Below are 20,953 nucleotides of genomic sequence, written 5' to 3' on the forward strand. Positions count from 1 at the left end.
GCGAATGCGAGGTTGTTGTTTCTCTCCCACGAAGACTCGAATCGACCTTAAATCCTCATTTTGATTTTCACAGCCTTTCATGTGCGTCGAGGGCCCGTACCTGAGCTACGTGGACGTTTGGCTGAATGGAAGACGATTCAGCCATAGTTGCCAGATGAGTTTATAAAGTTCGCCTTTAATATCCAGCGTCGGTTCAACAGAGGTGAAACTGCTTCCAGCGAGCACTTTTATGACTCAAAGAAAGAAGAAAAAAAAAGAATCACATTTGAAGTTTGAGTTGCTGAGAAAGTTGAGCGACCATCAGGCACATTAGCTGCCGTCTGTGAGATTATTGATGGTGACCTCAATAAACGCCAACTGCTGCGACGCAGCTGAGAGGTTCGATGAAAAAAAGTAAAATAAATAAATTAAAAACACGTAGCCATCTCTCCAGCCGCCCAGAAAAACAACATTAAGTGGCACGAGAGCGAGGAAATGAAAGAGGATGATATCCCATTTCCTTGTGAAGAGTTAAGCTGGAAGCTGCCAGATAAGTAAAAAAAAGAAAGGAAGAAAGAAAGAAAGAAAGAAAGAAGATCTGACAACTGAAAGGAAAGTAGTTGGAAGTCGGAGAAGCAGATCGGCTGAGGTTATTTTCTTTTCGCTTTCTCCTCGTGAGACTCAGTCACATTGCAGGCAGGACGTATAATAATAATAATGATAATGATAAAATAAATAAATAAAAACAAACAACTAGGTCCTGGGATGAGATGGGCGGTTTTGATTAGGAATTCCTCTCCCGCAGCTAAATGTGTCAAGCCGGCCAAATGTCAGTGGATTTTCCGTCGGAGGGATATTGAGCTGTCTGGAAATGTCAAACAGTGAAGGGAGCGTGGAGGAGAGAGAGAGAGAGAGAGACTGACAGAGAGGGAGAGGGAGAGGGAGAGAGATCATGGCCGAAACAAAATGCAGGAGGTGCTGGTGGTGGCAGTCGTTATGTTGCCTAATGAGAAGAGGGAGTCTGTGTTTCCAACTGTTGCTTCCCCTGCTGTCTTGACCCGTTTCCTCCGGCACCGCGTTGATCCGATCATTGATCCGCCGGGTCGGAGTATCGACGGCGCGGCAACAATGTAGAATTCAAATTACTCATTCAACCTTTTTTCTGTTCCTGTTCCCCTCCAGGCTCATTATCATTATCGTCGTTTTGTAGCAGCGATTTTTACATGTATTAAAGGAACAGTAGGCCAGGAAAATCCCCCAGTGGCCTCCACAGGCTGGACTGGACGCTCGTGAACAACAGGTTTATACACTAATGACTGGAGGTTTAAAGGTGAAATAAAGTGTTACTAGTTTTAAATTATTGTCGTCATTTTTAATGACTTAACAGTGGACATAACACAGTGGAGAAACAAACTGTTTCATTCAGTAAAGTAATATTGAGAAAGATCTATAACTATTTTACTACATGTTTAATTATTTATTTTGCATTTCTATAAACGTTGCATAGTTCAGACTCTCAATGGATATTTCCTGGCTGGTGAGAAGGAAATTGGGTGAACTCTTCCTTTACTGCATTCTGGTACTGAATGAAAATATACTGAGCTCCTAAGTTATGTTACATTACTTTTTTTCTACCTGAAATATCTCCTTGTTCCAACAGCAAGTGCCGTTCTCTGCTTCTTCTTTTTTTTTTTTCTTGTTTTAGAAGTTTTCAGAAGAAACTGAACTCACCGAACGCAGTGTAAAACTCCTCTCTGGTAAGGTGCTCGTCGTCATCGGCGTCGTTGTACTTGAGCAGGTCGAACAATGTGCACTCAAACATGTCCTTGGAGAGACCCTCTTGCTTGATGACCTGACCGAAAGAAGAGAGATTGACGGACAGTTACAAAAGATTAAAAAAAAAAAAAAAATCAGTCCTTGTCAGCGGGAGAGAGAGAGAAAAAAAAAAAATCCTTCAGAGTTTTTCTTCCAGGTCACACTGATGCTTTGTTGGAAGCTCTGATTCTCTGATAGAAGGCGGCAAAAACAAAGTGGTCTGCAACGGCGAAGTCGACACCTGGCTGGCGGTGTTGTCAGGCATCAGCACCCTTTGTGACATCACAAAAGATTCTAATAAACCAAGCGGCACAAACTAGGGGAGGAGACACATTCACTTAGGAAAGCATTGGTAATGGGAAGTTTGCATAATATGGGACCTTCAAAGGTCTTTAATATAGAAAATGAACGGAAAAACTTACATGAAGCGCTGACATTAAATAGCCTTCCTCTCTCTGAAATGTGGTGGAATAACTGTGCGGCAAAATGCAATTAGCCGATCAAAACATTTGCTTTAATGTGGTCGGCCAAGTTAATTCCTCCCCCGTCCGCTCTAAAAACTCTGGAAACCTCTGGAACGAGTCGACGCTACTTCCTCCGAGCCGCCGTCGTTGCTGTCGTCAGTTTACCGGCTGTCACTAAACGGAGACCCGTTCCACTTTTGCCACAGCAGATGATAATAAAAAGAGCCTAAACGACGTGCCGGATCCCTCCCCATCCGGCTGCCCAACGCCTTCGCCGTGGCCCCGGCCGGCCACACATCCATCATCCCCCATCAGCTGTCAGAGCGCTGATCACGACCGACGCCTTTATACGTCTTCCCCTCCTCCGTCGCGTCGCTCGCCGTTCCCCTGCGACTCCGCTCCGAGACTACAAGTGGCCGAGACAGTCACGACTCGGGAGGAAAAGGCGCCGCTTTGTGTGCGATGGGCTGCTAAATTATTCCCCTTCAGCGGAGAAATCAGTTGGGTTTTTTTTATATTTATTGTGTTTCAGTTGCAGGAAAAACAGAACAGGAAGAAAAGGAAGGCCTGAACGTACGTTTAAGTGACCTTGCGGCCATGTTTCAAGCCCTCGCCTGCAGGTTTTTTTTAGTTTTTTTTTGCGTGCGTTCCGCAGGAAGCCCGTTGCGTTAAATGAAGCGCGACACGTCGTTTGAACTCATAAACGGCAGCGGCGTCGCTCGGCAATGCGCCTCCTGTCTGTTCCCAATCAGGGCGTAATGTGCAAAACCAATGGAACATCGCCTGTTTACTCGCACAAAACAGTCCAATTTGTCTGCGACAAACACGTCGGTCAGCGTATCGGCGCGTCATGCATTATGTATGAGTCTTTAAAAACCAGCGCAGGAGCCGTCGGCGGCGGCGGCAGTGAAATCAAGATTCGGGATCCGCCGTCGCGTTAAAAAACAAACATCTGGTGGCGTTGTCTCTTGTCATTTCTTAATTTGCACGTTTGTCATTTTTTTTTTTTTTTTTACCTCCTGCAGTAGATGTCAATATTTAAAGAGCTCGCAGAAGATACTTATGGTGTCGTTTGCTCCACTGTAAAGACGTTTCTGGAAATCAGCCCTTTGTGATGTCACAGAGGGTTTAAAGGACCTCAGAGATCCCCAGTAAGTGTTGGTTACGCAATCTGAGACTGTCCTATATTTGTTTCTGTTTAAACACCTGGAAGTGGAAGACCCAAAGATCTCAACATATGTTGAATATATGTGCAATATTGTGTTGTCCATTCATCCATCCATGGTCAATACCCGCCTTATCCTGCACTCGGGGTCACAGCCAATGTTATATTATATAATTTAATATTCCAAAATGCAGAAAACTTTTTTCAAATGCAAATTTTTTTTTGTCTTCAAAACATTTGATGCACGAAAAAAAACCAAAAAAAAACCCTCGAAATGCCACTTTAAAGGTCACTGGGCAGTAAAAAGGTCAGAGACGTTTGCTCTCCCAGTTTTGATGTGCACACTCCAGAACGTCCAGCAGCACCTGGGTGAAAGTTTCCACCCCAGGACGAGAATAAGCCAATTCTAAATGTTGCCATGGTGACAGATACGGTGGCCGCAGCTGCTGATAACGGCACAACTATCTTCTGTGCAGCCTTGCGACGATTTGTTCACACCTACAAGTCATTTGCATAAATATCTTGTCTTCCTTTTCGGTTGAGTTGTTCTATCCAAGGAAGCAACAGCAATAGGTGACAAGAGGGAGAGAATTCAAACCCCCGGACAGTTCAGTCCAGGCCAATATAAACTTTATTTCTCCCACCCTGTCGAGAGTTAAACTAAAACTGTCTTTGGACGCTATTAATTACCATTTTATTGTATCTTCAATTGTCAATTGCCTGTTATGTTTCTTCAGTCATTACCTTTAGTCAAGGCGCTGTCAACCCGCGACTTCCTAACTTAAAGGGAATATTTATCATGCATTAAAATATCCTGACAGGTAATTTCAGAAATGCTAATGTTTTGTCAAACTATAGATAGAAAAACAGTGTCACGTCAGTTTCCTTCAAATCACAAAAGTGTGTGGAAAGGGCGGGGGGGGGGCAGTACATACATAGTCAAGCCAATAGTTAGTTTAGGGAGCTTAACACAGACAATCACAAAGGCAGCAGAAACTTAGATAAACACAAGTTACAACCAAAGTCTGCAGAACAGCGTCTCTCCGGCCCAAATTAGCAGTATGTAAATCCTGTATACTATATTGATGTCTAATGTACAATAATGTACAAGCATGGTGCCTCATAAAGTGGTCGATGGCTCGACCAAGAAGAAGAACAGGGAAAGAAAAAAAATCAGATCTCAAATGTGTCAACAATTCAAAAAAACAGAACGAAGCCACAGTTTAAAAAGAGCCGCTCCATTTGGATGCCAATTGTCTGGATGCTAATTGTCAAGCGACGACGTCCGTGTCATTTACACGCCCGCGGAGACGCAGCGTGACACAACCTAGACTGGTTCGGAGTAAGTGGCGTCCCCTGGAGGCCGTCCTGAGTTGCATTCATGAGGTTTAAAGGCCGTATGGAAATCCAAGCTGCTAGATTCCTCTCAAACAACACGGCCGAGCCCTTTACTCGCCACCGATTGATCTCTCTCACGTTGGCGCCGAGGCCTCAGTGTAGGTGTGAAAAAAAGAGCAAAAATACAAAAGCGAAAATATATAAATGCCAAAAAGTAATATGTCAATACGTTGAATACTGTGTAGAGGCTTCCAGCTCGAATCTATTCAAATTAACCTCGGCAGCGCTGGCGTGAGGGTCAGACAAAGCCGGCCAAGGTGACCCGGGTGCAGATGGGGCTCTTCAACGGGATCAGCAGGAAACTGACCTAAGAATAGCTGCTGCTGCTGCTGCTGCCGCTGCTTCTCCTTTCACGCCTTTGACAACCGCAGCTGGTTGCTTTTCCCCGCTCAATTATTTAAATACCCCGCTCGTCTCTCCCGCTTTGCGTATTACAAATTTGTTTGTAATGCACGGAATTGCGGTTCGAAAGAGAGAAGGAAAGATAGGAAGCCGTCGGAGCCCAGAGCGGAGACGGCTCCGGTTGCTGCCTCCCTCCCAGGAACTCGCGGCTCCTTTTAACCCACGCCGCTTTTCAAGCGATTTACCTGCGGCTGCCACGGGGGAGGGTAAGAGGAGGAAAATGGACAAAATTACGGCCGACATCAAAGCAGCGCTAAAGTGCACCAGAGGGCGCAAAATGGTTTCTGCGCCTTGGACCTTTTTCTCCCCTGTTCTTTTTCCCCTTGGGGCAGATGGAAATGAAACGGGGAGACATTTGTGGTACGGAAATGTTGCCAACAAAGTGTCTTATTTTAAAGGAGCGACGCGGAATTAAAACGGTTTAGTTTCAAAACAGGCCGTGCACTTGATAACTTTTTTCAAGCAATTTCAAAGTCGCAGGTAAATTTTTCCAAAGTCTTAATTAAATCATTAAAGTTTTGATGGAGTTCTTGTGGCTCCCCTGATCTCGCCCATTTCGAGTCTCGCGCTCATTACTCATTAAACTTCTAGGTATTTTTTTTCCTCCACATCTTGGCTTTACTGTCAAATAAAACGTTTTTATAGGGATAATTTGGACTGAAATTAAAATTTCCCTCTCCTTTACTGCACCCCGTCGTCTTTGGTACAACTGGAGATCGGTGACAAATTAGTCCGCATAAGTGTTTTTTGTTTTTATTTTTTTTATTTATTTTTACTTTACTGAACTGTTTGCATTGATTAAGCAAATCAGCAATGGGCTGCATGGAAAAAAGTCATGTTTGCCAGTATTCTATATCTAATATAGTGACCTACTGAAAAAGGTCACTGAGGGTCAGTTAACCCCCAAAAGGTCTGCACTCATTTCTTACCATAAAACAACAACAACAACAATAGTAATTAAACTGCAAAACTTTTCACCAAAACAAACCGTCTGCCTGCACTTCCTTGGCAGGACGGTGTCACTTGTGGGATTTTCTTCTGGATTCCATTGAATTGAATTCTGGCATTTGCCGCCGTCGAGCAACGTTTTACTTCTTCATTCACTGTCCAGCAGCCTCACCTGCGAGAGCTCGCCGGCCTCCACTCGACCGTCGCCGTTGGCGTCGAAGCGCTTGAACATCACGTCCACCAGCTGCTTCCGGACGGCCATGTTGTCCTTGTGGGCGCCGCGGGTGTTGTAGCTGGTGTAGCGCTTGTCGTGCAGATCCAGCATCTTGCTCTTCAGCCGGCGGTACTCGCTCAGCCTGCAGTTGTCATCTGAGAAGGAGGAGAAGAGGAGGAAGAGGCGTGTCGTGAACATTCATCACGAAGCCGCGATATGAGACTCGGTGGAGCCGAGCTCGTTTTATGTTTATTTTCCAGGCCGATGAGGAGAATACATCATGTAAAGGAGGTGCAAAGCCGACGTTTCATAAACGCTTAAACGATTCCCAGGTGCACAGAAAAAAAGATGCACATTTTTGAGAAGGAACAAAAGCTCTGCATCGGACGCCCGAAATTAGAATCCGTCGGAGGAGCCGGCGTTATTAGACGATAAATCGCTGCGTACGCGGGGGTTTGCCAAACACGGGCAAAAGCATTCCGCATGCAACATTACAAATTTTAAAGGATAGCTTTGTTGAGAGGCGCGCAAATGGCGACAGCCATCCTCATTCGCCGCAACAAAAAAAAAGAAATTCCAACGCCCTCCAACACGGAGGTGGCAGCGATGCAAATCCATCGCGCAGGTGTCAAGCGGGAGAAGAGGAGGAAAGAAAGAAACTTGGCGGGGTCGTATTTACAATCCGCCATCAAACGGCGGCCGATCAAAGGAGGCGACGACATGAAAGAGGCGGCAGAGTGGAGTTGCGGCTAATGACGAGAGCGATCGCTCGACGTGTCGCGTCACAGTTGTTGGATCTGTTTCAGCTCTAATAACACCGCTGTTAGCCGTCGTCGACTGAGCCACACCAGAAATAACAACAAGGAAAAAAAAAAAAACAGACAACACAATGAAACTCTTGCCGCTCTATTTCTCTCTTCACCTGCCCTAGAAAATCACGGCTGTCACACTCTGGGATGAATGAACTTTGCAGCGGATGATCAGGCGAGAATGAGAATTTAGTGAGCACGGTAATGAGATCTCCACCCGGCAGAAGCGAGCGAGCGAGCTGAGGACTGGTTAAGCCGAATTGGAGGCCGATGACAGGTCATTTTCCAAATGGTGGTGACTTTTTTTTTTGCATCCATCATCCCGTCATGGCGGGAACAACCTGTGCAATCGGCAAGCGCTCTCAGAAGGCGAGAAGCATCGTCCAGTGCTCAGCGGTTGAGGTTCATTCTCCCACACTGCCTAGGCTACTCTGGCACTGGCCCGGTGGTGGTGCACGGTCCCCGACTGACTGTGTGTTCTACCACGTGCACCAGTAAGACGGCTTGGGGAAGAAGAAGAAAAAAAACCTGTGGAATTTTGGAATTTAAGGAGCTTAAAGGGGCTCATCTGGCTCTCACAATGCCCCAAATCCAAATCTGACTCTGCTAAATGGGACGCGTTGATCCATGAATCCCATTGGGGAGAAGTGTTGCCATAATGGGGTTTCGCTTTTGTCGGGAATCATGTTTGGAGGCTGCGAGATGTCAAGCAACAGTCAAATCTATTCAAGTCAGTTTTTTTTTTTTTTTTACGAGAAGAAAACCACTCGGGGCTTCTGTGGCCAATATCTGGGACATTCCTGGAATCCTGCATCTTGGCTACATTGTTTTTTTTTTGTTCGGTCTCAATGAACTACAACGTGTTATGTCTCGCAATCTTGTGAGTCATCTTCTGGGATTTGACCATAGTCCAGCTACAGCCAGTCTAGTTTGTAGAAAACTTCACGGGATCCGATATGGCGGCCCATTCATTTCAATGGAGTTGCTCACCCAGCGCGTATGTCGGAAAAGTTGACAGCCATTATAGGTTTTGGGTTTTTGGCTGCAGTCCCTCGAGTGGCCACTGGCATAAAATCGCTGTCCTGCCATATTGCCAGTCTGGTATCCAGTTCTTACAAAGCATCCACGGTTCTGCCGCACCCATGGTGCTGGTGCCGTTGTTTATAATTTAGCTGCAGCTTCCCGTTTCGAAAACAAGCATAGCTGGTGGTAGCGTTACTTTGTAATACGAAAAAAAAAAAAAGAGGCCCAGATTTCAGGACGGACCCCTGCTTTTAAAGACGGACTTGAAATCTCGAGCGACTCAGCCGCCGTGCAGCGCACATGTTGCATCTCCCTCCCGAGTTTCAGAGAGCTGACACAGGCGGGCGGGCGAGCGGGCGGAGAGAATTGAATATGAGCGAGGTGTTCTGCAACAACGCCTCACTTTGTTTGACTTGGTACACCTGTCAGCGAGAGACACGCAGGGTTGTCGACAGATGTCGGGAGCTCGCTGGCTGCGTCTGAAGCTTCGTGCAGCTAGCAGAGGGGGAACGACGAGCGCCACGGCAGACGGCAGCCCAACTGGAGAACCCACCGGCTCCCGAGAAGGAGGAAAAATAACACATATCTGCTGCGGCTGGTAGAGGAAGTAAAACTAATACTGGGATTTCTAGGGAACGGGAGCAGTGGGTTTAATGCTGGAATCATGGGAAGCAGCGAGACGGGTATCACGGGTGCGCTTTGACAAACAGCAGCGCCAGAGAAGCTGCCTCGGTCCCGAATGGCAAGATGAATAAAAGATAAATGGCTGCCGGCGTAAACGGGGGATATGAAGGTCAACAGCGACGGGCACGTGCACCGGCGCACATATACTGTACGTCGAGCGCGCTGGCATTTTGATGCGACGGCATATTTACGAGACTCGGCGGTTGGGAAAGTTTCTTCGTGTCGTAGGTTGGAGATAACTCCAGTTTATGACGTTAGAGGGCAGGAGCGTCGTAGTTCTCCGTTGCATTTAGAATTCTGGCAGGTCAAACGCAACATCAACTACAGCCCCTGGAAAACCACAGAGGAAGAAGGAGCAGAGGCTAATGTAGGTTGTAAACACCATCTCCTGCTGCTGCGAAAGAGGTTAGCATGATGTTGCTATTGAGGTATTTCATTAGAACTGCCATTTTCATATCAAAAGAAGAACAAAACAAGCATTGAAGCTTGTTTTCGCTTCAATACGGAGTTCTAACTTGTTAATAATGTAATATTGTAGCAGCTAGCCAACAAACTTCTTAAAATGTGATTTACATTACAAGTAAATCAGAATATAACAAATCAGATTACTCTGAGACTGAGGGCTGTTAGGTATTTTCAGTTCTCACTTTGTTTTGTTAGTTTATTTTTACTTGCATTTCTTTTGTGAAGTGCAGCATCATTACACCTGAGTGTTTTGGGCTTTTTCTTTCCTTTTTTGTTCAACAACCACAGAGGGATGTGAATTAAAACACAAACAGCCTCATCTGTCTCTGATTAATTCAGCAAAATTGCCTTCCATGAGGCAGGCCGGTCGGTCGTACCTCCCAGTCCGTCCTCTTTGGTCTAAATCAAGAGCTCCTGATACGATTCTTAAGCCTGTCAGCTACGGCTTTAGTCAGCGGCACCGCCAACCAAATTGCTTTTGAGCTCCGTGAGACAAATCTGAATGCCATCAATCAACAAACTCAGCATTCCCAAGCCACGACGTGTGCGCTCACACACGTGCACACGCCCTCTCAGAGTTGATGACTCACACTGTCAGATGGGAAGCCCAGATTTAAACCTATTGTTGTCAGTCCCATCATCTGCTCTTTATCTGCTGTGTCAGCACACAGACAATCGGGACACACACACACACAAAATCCTGGCAGACTATTAAAATTTTTAGAATCTCTTCCCTGCCACCCGTTACCTTACCCAGCACGCGCACACACACACGTACTTGTAGCTAATTACAATATGGTGAGTAATGATCCGGCTTCCTCTGCCTCAGAGATGGAATGCTCCAGCAAAACCCTAAATTGCAATTTACCATGCACCAAAAGCATCAGCATATGATCAAGAATCAAAGGCATCCCATGTGTTGCACGGTGAAGCGTTCGCTCTGCTGCCTCTTTGCATCGACCCAGTCGAGCCTGAATTCACACAACCAAGATGGGAACTGCAGAAGGCTGTGCTGTGCCACTGATTCCCGTCCCTGATCACAAAAAAAAATTACATGTGCTCGGATAATTAAGCAGATAGGCGAGCTAATTTGTTACCGAGAGGCACACGTTGGCGCCCATCTCCACTTTTGTTTTGTCTGTTTTTGTTTAATTTGTCTCTGCCGCTAAAGGTTCCATCAGATAAGCTTATGACAGATCGATCAGCGCCAGTGCGCCTCCTTGTTTCGGGCTAATCTGGGTGATAGATGGCCAGTCGCGCCCTTTGGGTAATTGATTACCCCAAAGGAACTTATCTTAAGGGCTTAAATGCAGCGCTTTCCTAAAAACAAATCTAGATGTTTTCAAATCAAAACAGTCCAACGAGGTGAAACATTGAAAAACTTGGAAACCAGGGGCGGTGTTTCCTCCAGGCGCTGCGGAACGCATCCATCGATTTCCACTTGATTAAAACAAATTTGAAGCAAACTTTGGCAGAGTTGCTGAGGGCGCACTGCAACTCATGTTTCCTTCACCTGAACTACAGCAAATAAATAATGAGTGCATCACATAATTACATTCAAAGCCAGTGTTGTTGCTAGGTGATGGTTACTTGGCAGTCTGGGGATAAAGAAAAGAAAAAGAATTCAACGCTTTTTCTACATATAAATGAAACCAGTTTTTAAAATTTTAATGCTCCTCTTTACAAATTCATCAGGAGTGCAACATCAAAATGCACCAGCCTGCACATCAACATCACTCAAAGAAGAAGGAAAAGATGAAGAGGAAGAAGGAATAGAATAAGAAGAACGGAAAAGAGACAAGACAACGGTGGAGTTGTGCGAGTCACAAATTCGCTACATCGACACCCTTTTTTGACAAAGACCATTTTTAAAGGCCATCTATTTAATAGAGCAAATAGTTTAAGTGGGGGCAAATTTGATGCATTTTCAAAATGAAAATCAACAAAACTTTTAAGAAAACAAGCCCTGCAATTCAGCTGACAGGAGCTTCTCAATAAAATAAAAAAATCTCATCATGTTTTTCTCTATGCCGGAGGAGACGCTGGATAGAAATATTTTAGTCGGCTGTGCATCACCATGAGGCCAAGTGTCTTGCGTAACTTGTGTGGCTTTCCCCCACTTCAATAAAGGCGTCTGTGCCCCACAGAGAAGCCAAGGCACAATATGCTGCAGAAAAGCATTTTTTTTTTTTTTTTTTGGATTATTAGAAATTCAGGATGACAACCAGCGGGAAAAGCTATAAATTGCTAGATCAGCACTTTGGACAGCGCCATGGTACGCTGTACAGCCTGTAGACGTTGAATCTGGCTTGATTACATTCACCTCGGTACAAAGCTCCCTTTCCTGTGGCATCACCAGGCTTTGCAAAGGGAGACGGGGTGATCGAGTGCACAGATTCTACTGGAGGAAGACCTCAGCGTCCAGTTGAACCACTTGAACCACAAAAAAAAAAAGAAAAATCACAGCAATGCTAAATTTTCATGTGGAGCATTATTCTGTGCAAGAGGCTTCTTTAAAGGACTGCACTTCAATGACATTTTTCAGCAAGTTCATGGTTCCCGCAAAGCGCCTTTCAAAGCCTCTCAGTCACCCAATCATGCACAAACACACACACTCACACACCAATGCTGCAATACAAGGTGCTGCCAGGCCTATTGGGACCAATTTAAGGTTGGGTGTCCATTAAGTGTCCTGTCCTTGGATTGGAACCACCGACCTTTCGGTCATTGGACAACCCACTCTACCAACTCAGCCACAGCATTATTTGATTTTTATTGTTAATAATTCTTCATGTGTGAGATCAGGAAAAAGCAGCAGCTCATGGACATCGATGTGTGTCCGTAAATCTATGTGGAAACTGTAAGTGTACAACGTACATGCTGAGGGGTTGGAACTTGGAATAGAGGCATATGCCATGTAAGTGTTGTTTGGGCAAACATTGACCATAAACTACATCTCCCGCAATGTTTGCCACTTTTGTCTCCCCGAACTGACGACAGCCTTTCACTAAATAGCAACATTTTCACGAGATGAGTTGAACAATTATGCCAGTTTTTGTTTTTTTTAAAGTGTATTTGACTTCAATCCTTGCTGAAAAGTACACATAGATTTTCACTCAACCAAATGGCTGGAGGACGCACCTTGCTCTCCATCTGCACCTAGCTGACTCGTTACTAACGTCCCTGGGCACACGGACACCTTCCGCCAGCCCGGTTCCAGCGTGGAGAGCCACTGTCACCCTTATTAATTGCGTCCAAGTGCTCGACACACAACAGCGAGGTCAAACCCTCATCCGATCCCACGTCACAGCGAGAGGGATCGTACGCAGCACATCGATCGATCCAGCAGAAAACCATTCAGCGAATTGAAGTCACGGGTCTAAACAAACAAAAAAAGAGGCGACACAGTCGCAGGAGTCCTCACTACCGGGAGAACATACATAAACAAATGAAAATATTCACAGTTTTGAGATAAAGGGTTGCTTTAGTTGCCCGTTCGCTCAGAAGAATGAGGCCTTGCTCTGCTAGCCAGCCTTTGAAAGTTGCTCCGAAATTTGTTATTCAGCAGGCGCAGCGCGTGGAAGGAGCTGTTCACAGGCTCCTGATTGAAAGGTATTGTTTGAAGAATTGCTCTGGCGTTCCTGGCTTGACTGCAACTTTAAGGCGTGGGGGTCTCTATTGATATTACGCATCAATGTCTGCTTTCAGATCTTACAAGGCAACTGCGTGTGAGCCTTCAGAAGGAGCAGGACCCTGGTGGGGGTAGAAGAAAGAAAAAAAAAAAGGAATCATTTCAAGCTGCAAAAGAATAGCGTCAACCTGTTGTGATGTTCGCCAGTCATCGCGTCACACACCCAAATCCAGTTCATGACGAATCACGGCTGCTATCAAAGTATAAATTTGCTCGGTGGAACCGCAACCCTGTGTGAAAGGAGCGGCGTCAAGATGAATGTGGCCAATCTGTGACTCATGCATTATCAAGCGAGGCGGCCAGGGGTTGGAGGAGGGGAGGAGGGGAGGAGGGGACAGGAGGAGAGGAGACTGTGTGCTCTGTTGCAAAACTGCTTCAGCAAGCGATTCAGCCTGACAGAAATGCATTCACGTCTTTAAATCTCTGAGCCTTATGCGCAGAAATGAAAAACAAAACGAAAAAACAAAATAACAAGCATTTCCATCATGGTTTTGTTCTTAACGTCGTCCATGGGAAATTTACATGAAAGTTTAATCACTGCAGACCCGATTGGCTGAGATGTACGTGAATTGCGATGCCTGGCAGGTGGTGGGCCGGCCTCTTAATGAGGGGGGTAAGCAGATATATGTTGCGTAGGCTTGGCTGAGCAGTTTACCCCCACCTGCTCGCGCCCCAGATGTGCCAGCCAGTAGCCCTGGGAGCCGTGAAGGTTTGCACTTGGGCCCAATGTAGGTACTTGAGGCCCAATGCATTATGTATGGAATTAGCTTTTCCTCAACCGTCCACGTGTTCGCTGCATCGAATATAGGGAGTCGCCTCACAGTATGCAAGTTTTTCTCGTGCTCAGCTTTCTGTGAACGTCCCCAGTGTGACATCAAAAAAACAAAACTTTTCAAGCTGATTGTTTTAACAGAGTAAGTATCTCACGTTCACGCTCAAGAATCTCAGTGCTTCAACATTAGGGCTGCTTTCTTTGGAATAGAATAGAATAGAATACACATCTTTATTGTCCACCAGGGTGGAAAATTGCCTTTGGCTCACCAACGCGGGATACAAAAAGACTAAAAATACAAACACACTAAGAGATAAAATACAGTCGAAACAGACGGTGCAGCAGTTCGTGTCTGTAGGTCGGTCACTTCAGTTAACAACGCGAATGGCATTTGGAATAAAAGACTTTTTGAAGGCTCCTCTAGCCAGAGGGACTCTGAGGTGCCTCCCAGACTTCACAAGCTGAAACTGACTGCACAGACGGTGACGATCGTCTGCCAGGACTTTCCTCTCTTTGCTCTCCATCCTTTCAATGGAGATATGATGACCAGACATGTTGGGTTTTCCCACAAGTTTGCCTCCCATTGCAAGGAAATTAATTCCTTTTTTTTTATCCCAGGCTTGCACTAAGGTGCATTTTATGGCCTCTGTTAACAGCCACCGGTGCTTCGTTGGACTCTCCGTGTGCTTGGAAGTAGGAAGAAAAAAAACAAGTTTATGTGCACCGGGAGCACAGAGAATACTTGACTATTCCGTCACAAACTATAGGTGCATGAAGAAGAACTCGCACAGAGCCGCAGTCAAAAGTTGGCAGCAGCCCTGCCAAACTACATCCCAGGTCTCCAGCTCCAAGAACAACAACAGCTGCAGCAGCAGCGCCAGAGTACGACGGCAATCGAGCCGGATGAAGGCTAAAAACGCTGGTTCCCGAGCCGCTCCGCCGTCCCGCAAAGCTCTCTGATATGCAAGTGATGAAGCGGAGGTTGCGTCAGCGAGCTGGTGTACAGTTTGAATGCTGCCGAGATAATAAGAGCGGCTCTCTAAGTACCTGGGGGGGAGAGAGGAGACGCAGAGCAGCTATTGATGAACGCTGCGCCCGGCTACTTTTTTTTTTTTTTTTTTTTTGTCTCTTTGTTTGAACAAAGCTAATCGTTCCCACAGTAGGAGAAAGAAGGAAAAAAAAGAACAAAAAAAACGTTCCCTTCCCCTTGCTGCCCGCTGTTTACCGAATCCAAAACAAGTGAGGCTGCCAACTTCGCCTCCTCCACCTGCCCGTTTCAAAGCGCTGCTGTTTTATTTATATGTAGAAAGAGAGAGTGAAAAAAAGAGAAAAAAGGCAGCTCAGCAGTCGAGCGAGCCGAGTCGACGCCGCCATCCATCCCACCGTCTCCACCTCCAGCTCCTCCATCTGCGTCGCAGCGGTTCGCGATGCAATGAGCAAGCGTGACAACCGGGTTCAACCGAACCCAAGGTCGCTGAGTGCAATCTTTAGCAGCAACCAGAGGCATCGCCACGGCAACACCTGGCCCAATCTGAAATGGATTTCTGGGCCGAGTTGTCCCGGCTGCAACCAAAAAAAAGAAGAAGAAGAAAAAACGGCATTGGCAGCCTTTGACTGACACGCTGAACAGCTGCACGCAAAAGCTGGACGCAAGGTCCAGCACTGCGGAAAAAGCAAAGCAGTAGCCATCTCCCCTCTAACACACGATGCATCAGCGGCAAGGAGAGCTTTCACATCTGGTCATATCTAATCATGGATGATTCAGAGTGCTTTTTTTTTTTTCTGTGGAGAGGCAGGAATCAGAATTGTAACAACGCAGGAACGCATGAAATTCACGGATTTCAAATTAGATTCACACGTCTTTCACAAATGGAAAAAATGTCTGATTCATCAGTCTTTCATTGAGTCTGTACTCTGAACGGACACAACAACAAAAAACATTTCAGGCACCTACTGGGATTCCATCCTCTTTGCAACAAACCATTGAATGAAAAAAAAATAAATATTGATGAATCATTTTTCAGTAGAAAAATTGTGTGGTTTTATCTTAAAATGAAGCTGACCATCAGGTTATCCATCTATCTATCTTGATTATGAATTCATTTGTTCCACTATATTATCTGTTTCACCTCCTCACTGCCTGCATTGATGTTTTTACACTCGCAATTTAGTTAACATAAAAATCTGTTTGGATTGTCACACACTTGTAAACTTCTCATCCATCACACGTCTCTTTCAAGGAGTTTGAAATAGATTAAAGCGCCATGTTTCAACTCCCCCCCAAAAAAACCTCAAAAAATCCCACCCACCAACCTGAAGATCAAACCCTTTTCATCCTCTCTGACACGTTGCGCTTCCTTTGTCTCTACACTCAGAGGGGATCGCGCTGAAAAATTTAGGCGCGAGCGAGCGAGTCGCTCAAGCTCCGGGACGCCGCCGTCGTCTTCGCCTCCCTCCCGACAGTCATTCCGCCAAGTTTGTTTGAGGACAACTTGGTAAACTCCCACGTGCGGGTGTTTTTGCAGAGCGGCTAAAGAAACAGTCTTCTGTCACCGCTGTTTCCTCCCCGAGATGCAAGCGCGACTCCCTCTCCGCCTCCACCCCCCCTTCATCTTTGATGTTTCCAGCTCCACCCTTCCTCTCTCACCTTGGAGGGTGGGGGGTCACTATCCTGGTGGAAAGGTAACGCCGCACCTCCCCCGTCTCCTCCCACCTCCAGAGGTGTTTGGAGCCTTTTTTTTTAATTACCTGCGCTAAAAAAAAATGTATATAATGAAATAAAATAAAAAAGAAAGTCTTTTTTCTGCCATCTGCTACATGAAACATCACCACCTGGAACGTCTTCATTCCATTTGGTCCTTTGTTTCGACTCTCTTGAATCAAATATTAAAGGTCTTCAGAGGTACAATCATACAAACTCGTGCTAGTGTCTTGCATACCGCGAAGATGCGCTGTTAAAAAGAAAAAAAAAAAAAAAGAGTTCCTGAAATGTAGCTGCATTTTTGCCCAATCAATATTGACGATACAGCTGCATCTCTGTTGTCGACCTGTGTGACAGAAATCTGAACAGAGGCAGACGGAGGGAAAGTGCTCCGCTCACTCCTTGTATCTGATTTCCCGGACAAATGCCTGTTCCCTGTTCCGTCGGGCGCCAGGTCTTGTTGACAACATGACGGAGGACGGTGACCCCCGAGGGGTTGGGGGGGTGCGGGGGGGGGAATACACCGGAGCAGCGTCTGCTGACATGATGTCTGGGATGATGGAGGGGTTGGAACAGAAAGATGTTGTTTGGGGCAGAAAGTGTGAGTGAAAGACTTAATTTCCACACGATTGGCAGAGGGGGGGGAAAGTGCCAAACACACGCACGCACACACACACGTGAAGGGAAATGAAAAGAGTCTGACATCACATCATTCAAATCCGAATCCCTTTTTTTCACCGGCAGCCTCACCGGCAATCAAAGCGTCACGACCCATCGACTCTCATCCCCGACGATGAAGGCTCGGCAGGAGCACAAGAGGGGTTTTTATTTTCCATATTTTGGCCTGGTGAGGTCGGGCCTGTTTAAAAAAAAAAGCTGGAGAAGATGTGAGAAGCGTCAACTTGGGTGAAGATCAAATTTGAGAATTAGGAATCTAAACGTGAGGACCTTCGAGGCCATTTGAGTTTCCGTCAACAGGTCCAGCTGAGGACGCTGACAAACAGCGAAAACATCCCAGCTGGTTTTTGTCCTGATTGTACAAAGCGCTATGAGACGCCTTTGGATGTGATTTAGTGCTGTGCAAATAAAGGTTGATTGATTGATTGAGTGAAAGAACCCAATTAGATTTTGGGTATGCCGCTGTCTTCGCCAGGAGCTGGAGTTTCGTCACCATCTCACCTCACAGCCTCTTTACCCACAAAGAATTTGGTCGTTGGAATTTTTCCGCCGACTAGAGTGAGACCCCAGTTTGGAAAATTCCAGAGACCCAGCAGTTGCTGGATTGGCCCGGTTACTGAGTAAAGCGCTAGAGTTGTGCACCAGTGAGTTAAAGGAAGTGGCCAGTCGCAGATGCCAAAAGGCTGCTCAAGAGAGCGGCCGAGCACACGAGCACAACGCACAGAACGCAGGCGGCTCACTTGTCACAACCCAGTTTCAGTGCCGTCGCTGCGAGTGCGTGCGCACACACACACACACACACACACACACACACACACACACACACACACACACACACACACACACACACACACACACACAGAAATCATTTTGAAGAATAAATCCAGACGACGGGTCGGCCAAGTTTAAGCTTGTCATGCTGGTACAAAGTGTGGCCAAGACACTTACATAGCGTGAGTCAGAGGATGGAAACTGCTGGGATAAGCCTCGCTTTTGCTGACTTTATGTTCTGCCACTGCTCTCACCCATCTGGGCTCCGTTTCCCAGCTTGTTTTTTTTTTTTTTTTTCTGTCCACATTTCCACAGAGAGGAAAAAAGAGAATGTGGGGGGAAATGTGCCAGCAGCACAATATGATTTTCCTTATGGTTGCCCTACATGTGAGTCTGCAACACCCAAACAAAAAAGGTTAATTAAAGCACTTTTCCCCTGTAGGACAGAGCCGAGCACCATTCAGGGCACATATGCAAATGAACAAACGGCAAAGGAACCACTAATCAAGATGGAGCGGTGCGTTCACAAGCATCAGCCTCAAGTTTTGTCAACTTTGTTTTTTTTTTAAGACATTACAGGCAGATGCCTTTTGCACAGACAGCAATAAAACTCACCTCAGTTTAAATGGAAATCCACCAATGCACCACAGAAAGTACACATACCTGGTTCGTGCACTTGAATAGATTTTCTATCTGTACTTCAGTGAAATAATATTTTAAATGTATTCATTTTAGTATTTTTTTTTTTACACAAGTATCAATAATTATACTTAAGTACAGAATGTGGTTGTTTTGTAGCAGGCACTGAGCTTTGGCAGCTTTAGCAGTCTGCCCTTTGTGACATCACAACAGACCCTGATAAGTCTCCCAAGTTAGTGAAGAGGTGAACTTTTGATCAGGAGGTTGCTGGTTTGAATCCCCAGACCAACAGGAGATTTGGGTGGGGAAAGTGACCACTGAGGGCCCTTAAGCAAGGCCCCCAAAAAGTCCTGACTGCTCCCCGGGCCCCTGTTGTTCGTTTTCCCAAGTGGACCAACAAACTTTGGACAAAAGTCCAGAAAAGCATCAGTTTTAGAAGAGGAATAACGTAAACAGAGGGCTAAATGTAAAATGTCATAATAGGAAGTACAGACACGAAAAGCGGATCCAATTCCAGTTCCATCCAAACCATGTCCGTTCCAATCCTTTGTAATGCAACGTCTATTTAACTAAACTAATGGATTCAGTTTGCTGTAGTTGTTGAAATAATGAATCCCGACTTATGTCACGCTAGCTCATAATAAAAACATCCAGGGACACAGCAGGCACTCGCTGGCGGCCCTTCGCTCCTTTCGCATGACGTGCTCCCTCTCAGCGATGTTGACATTGTTCACTACCAGCAGCTTTTCTCAGCGAGGGTTCAGCGTGGGGCCAAAATAACTCAATAAGAATCCGTCTGGCTACCTGAGTCATCGAACTTGAATAAAAAATGGAGGGGGTGAGGTGTGTGTGTGTGTGTGTGTGTGTGTGTGTGTGTGTGTGTGTGTGTGGGGGGGGGGGTTGCCTATAAATCCGCGGCTCCGTACGCGGCAAACTCCCGGGGCTTTCGCATTGATCCGCTCGTGAAACATTCAGCTGCGAGCTTCCATTGAGAGCGCCTCTCTCGCCGACGCCTTTTAAGGAATCCCCACAATTTCAAACGACTTGCTGTGGTTACGGCCGACATCAAACCCCAACAAGCACGTAATGCCATGGCATAAATCTGAATTTTGCATAACGGTGCTGCATTGCAACCAGGCAATGCGAGGAAAGACGCTGCATTGCTGTGGCATATTTTTCTGTTACCTCGTTATCATTATTATTGTGATCTTTCTGTGTGTCATCGTCCAAGGTTTACTGCCATCATTCTCGGGGTGGACGCTGAAGAATTCCCCTCCGTGTTCGGCCACTGCATTTTTCTGCCTGATGGTTTTGTCAGGAAGGGAGAATGTTGTGCGGGCGTATGGAGAAATCTGCCGCTCCCGCAGCCCAGCCAGTCAATACTGCTGCTGACAGCCTCTCATTCACGCTGATAGAGCAGTGAGGGGAAAAGTCATCGCGAGCAGGAGGCCTCCGACGTACTCTCCGACTCCATGATAATGTTCCAACACCAGAGGAACAAGATGAAACCGCCCGATGCTGCGATTAAAGAATTTCTCAGGTCAGTAAATGTTGCTTCTCCGGCTGTATTTCTTCATTTTCAGTGTGATTTTTCTAAAAATTTAATGGCTCTTGGAAACCTGGGAGGTGACCTGCTGTACATACGCCGGCGAATATTTTGCACCAAAAAAAGAAAACGGCTGTTCGCCGTTTATCTGGCTGGCCCGCTACTCCGCCGCTCCTCCTTCCATGCGGCTGGTCTAATAGGTTGCACCGCTTGCATCGCAGAGAGACCCATTGCTCACAACCTGCTCAGCAGACAGATACGGTTTGAGCCGGCAAACGATGCGCTGAGCTGCTAAAGAGACCAGATGTTTTCATTAGAGATTAGGAGGAGCTTTTAACCCCCACGCCGAGATTCCGAGTCTAAAATGCTGCTCATCTGCCCGGAGAAGCCGCAATCTGAATCTTATTGAGCCAGTTAGTGCGCGGTATGATCCACCGGCGTCCTTTTAAGAGAAAACAACGGGAGCTTTGGCCAGGATTCAGTCGTGAAATAACCAGGAAGCTGCTGACGGCGTGTGAACAACAATTCCTTATTACAGCATAAGCGAGGATGACGCTAAAGGCTTTTCTCCGCTTTGGAGCAGAGTTCGGCTAAACGCTGAAGTCGTCATCCCTCATCTTATACGGAAGCCTGGAACTCACGAAAGGCTCCAAACGGCTGTGGAGACCAACGGTGAGAAAACATTGCAAGCTTATTTTGTCCTTCTCTTTTAAACAGTAGCTGCTTCCATCAGCAGTGGAGGGTAATTTCACATTTTTGTTGACAAGGTTTCATTTGAGCTTCAGGCCT

At 46.2% G+C, this 20,953-nt stretch overlaps 1 protein-coding gene across 2 annotated transcripts in view; it reads right to left on the reverse strand.

The window, feature by feature from the left end:
* Positions 1 to 20,953, reverse strand: part of fstl5 (follistatin-like 5) — a 155,062-nt gene that overhangs the window by 65,270 nt on the left and 68,839 nt on the right. For both annotated transcript variants that reach the window (XM_076048217.1, XM_076048216.1), the window contains exons 5-6: positions 6,344 to 6,540; positions 1,711 to 1,831 (exon numbers count right to left, since the gene is read on the reverse strand). In XM_076048217.1, the coding sequence (XP_075904332.1) occupies positions 1,711 to 1,831; positions 6,344 to 6,540 (318 nt within the window). The remainder of the gene's footprint in view (positions 1 to 1,710; positions 1,832 to 6,343; positions 6,541 to 20,953) is intronic.

The sequence above is a fragment of the Nelusetta ayraudi genome, unplaced genomic scaffold, assembly GCF_046127955.1.
Source record: "Nelusetta ayraudi isolate G7.1 ecotype Tasmania unplaced genomic scaffold, CSIRO-AGI_Nayr_v1 ptg000097l, whole genome shotgun sequence".
In the NCBI taxonomy this organism is placed as follows: domain Eukaryota; kingdom Metazoa; phylum Chordata; class Actinopteri; order Tetraodontiformes; family Monacanthidae; genus Nelusetta; species Nelusetta ayraudi.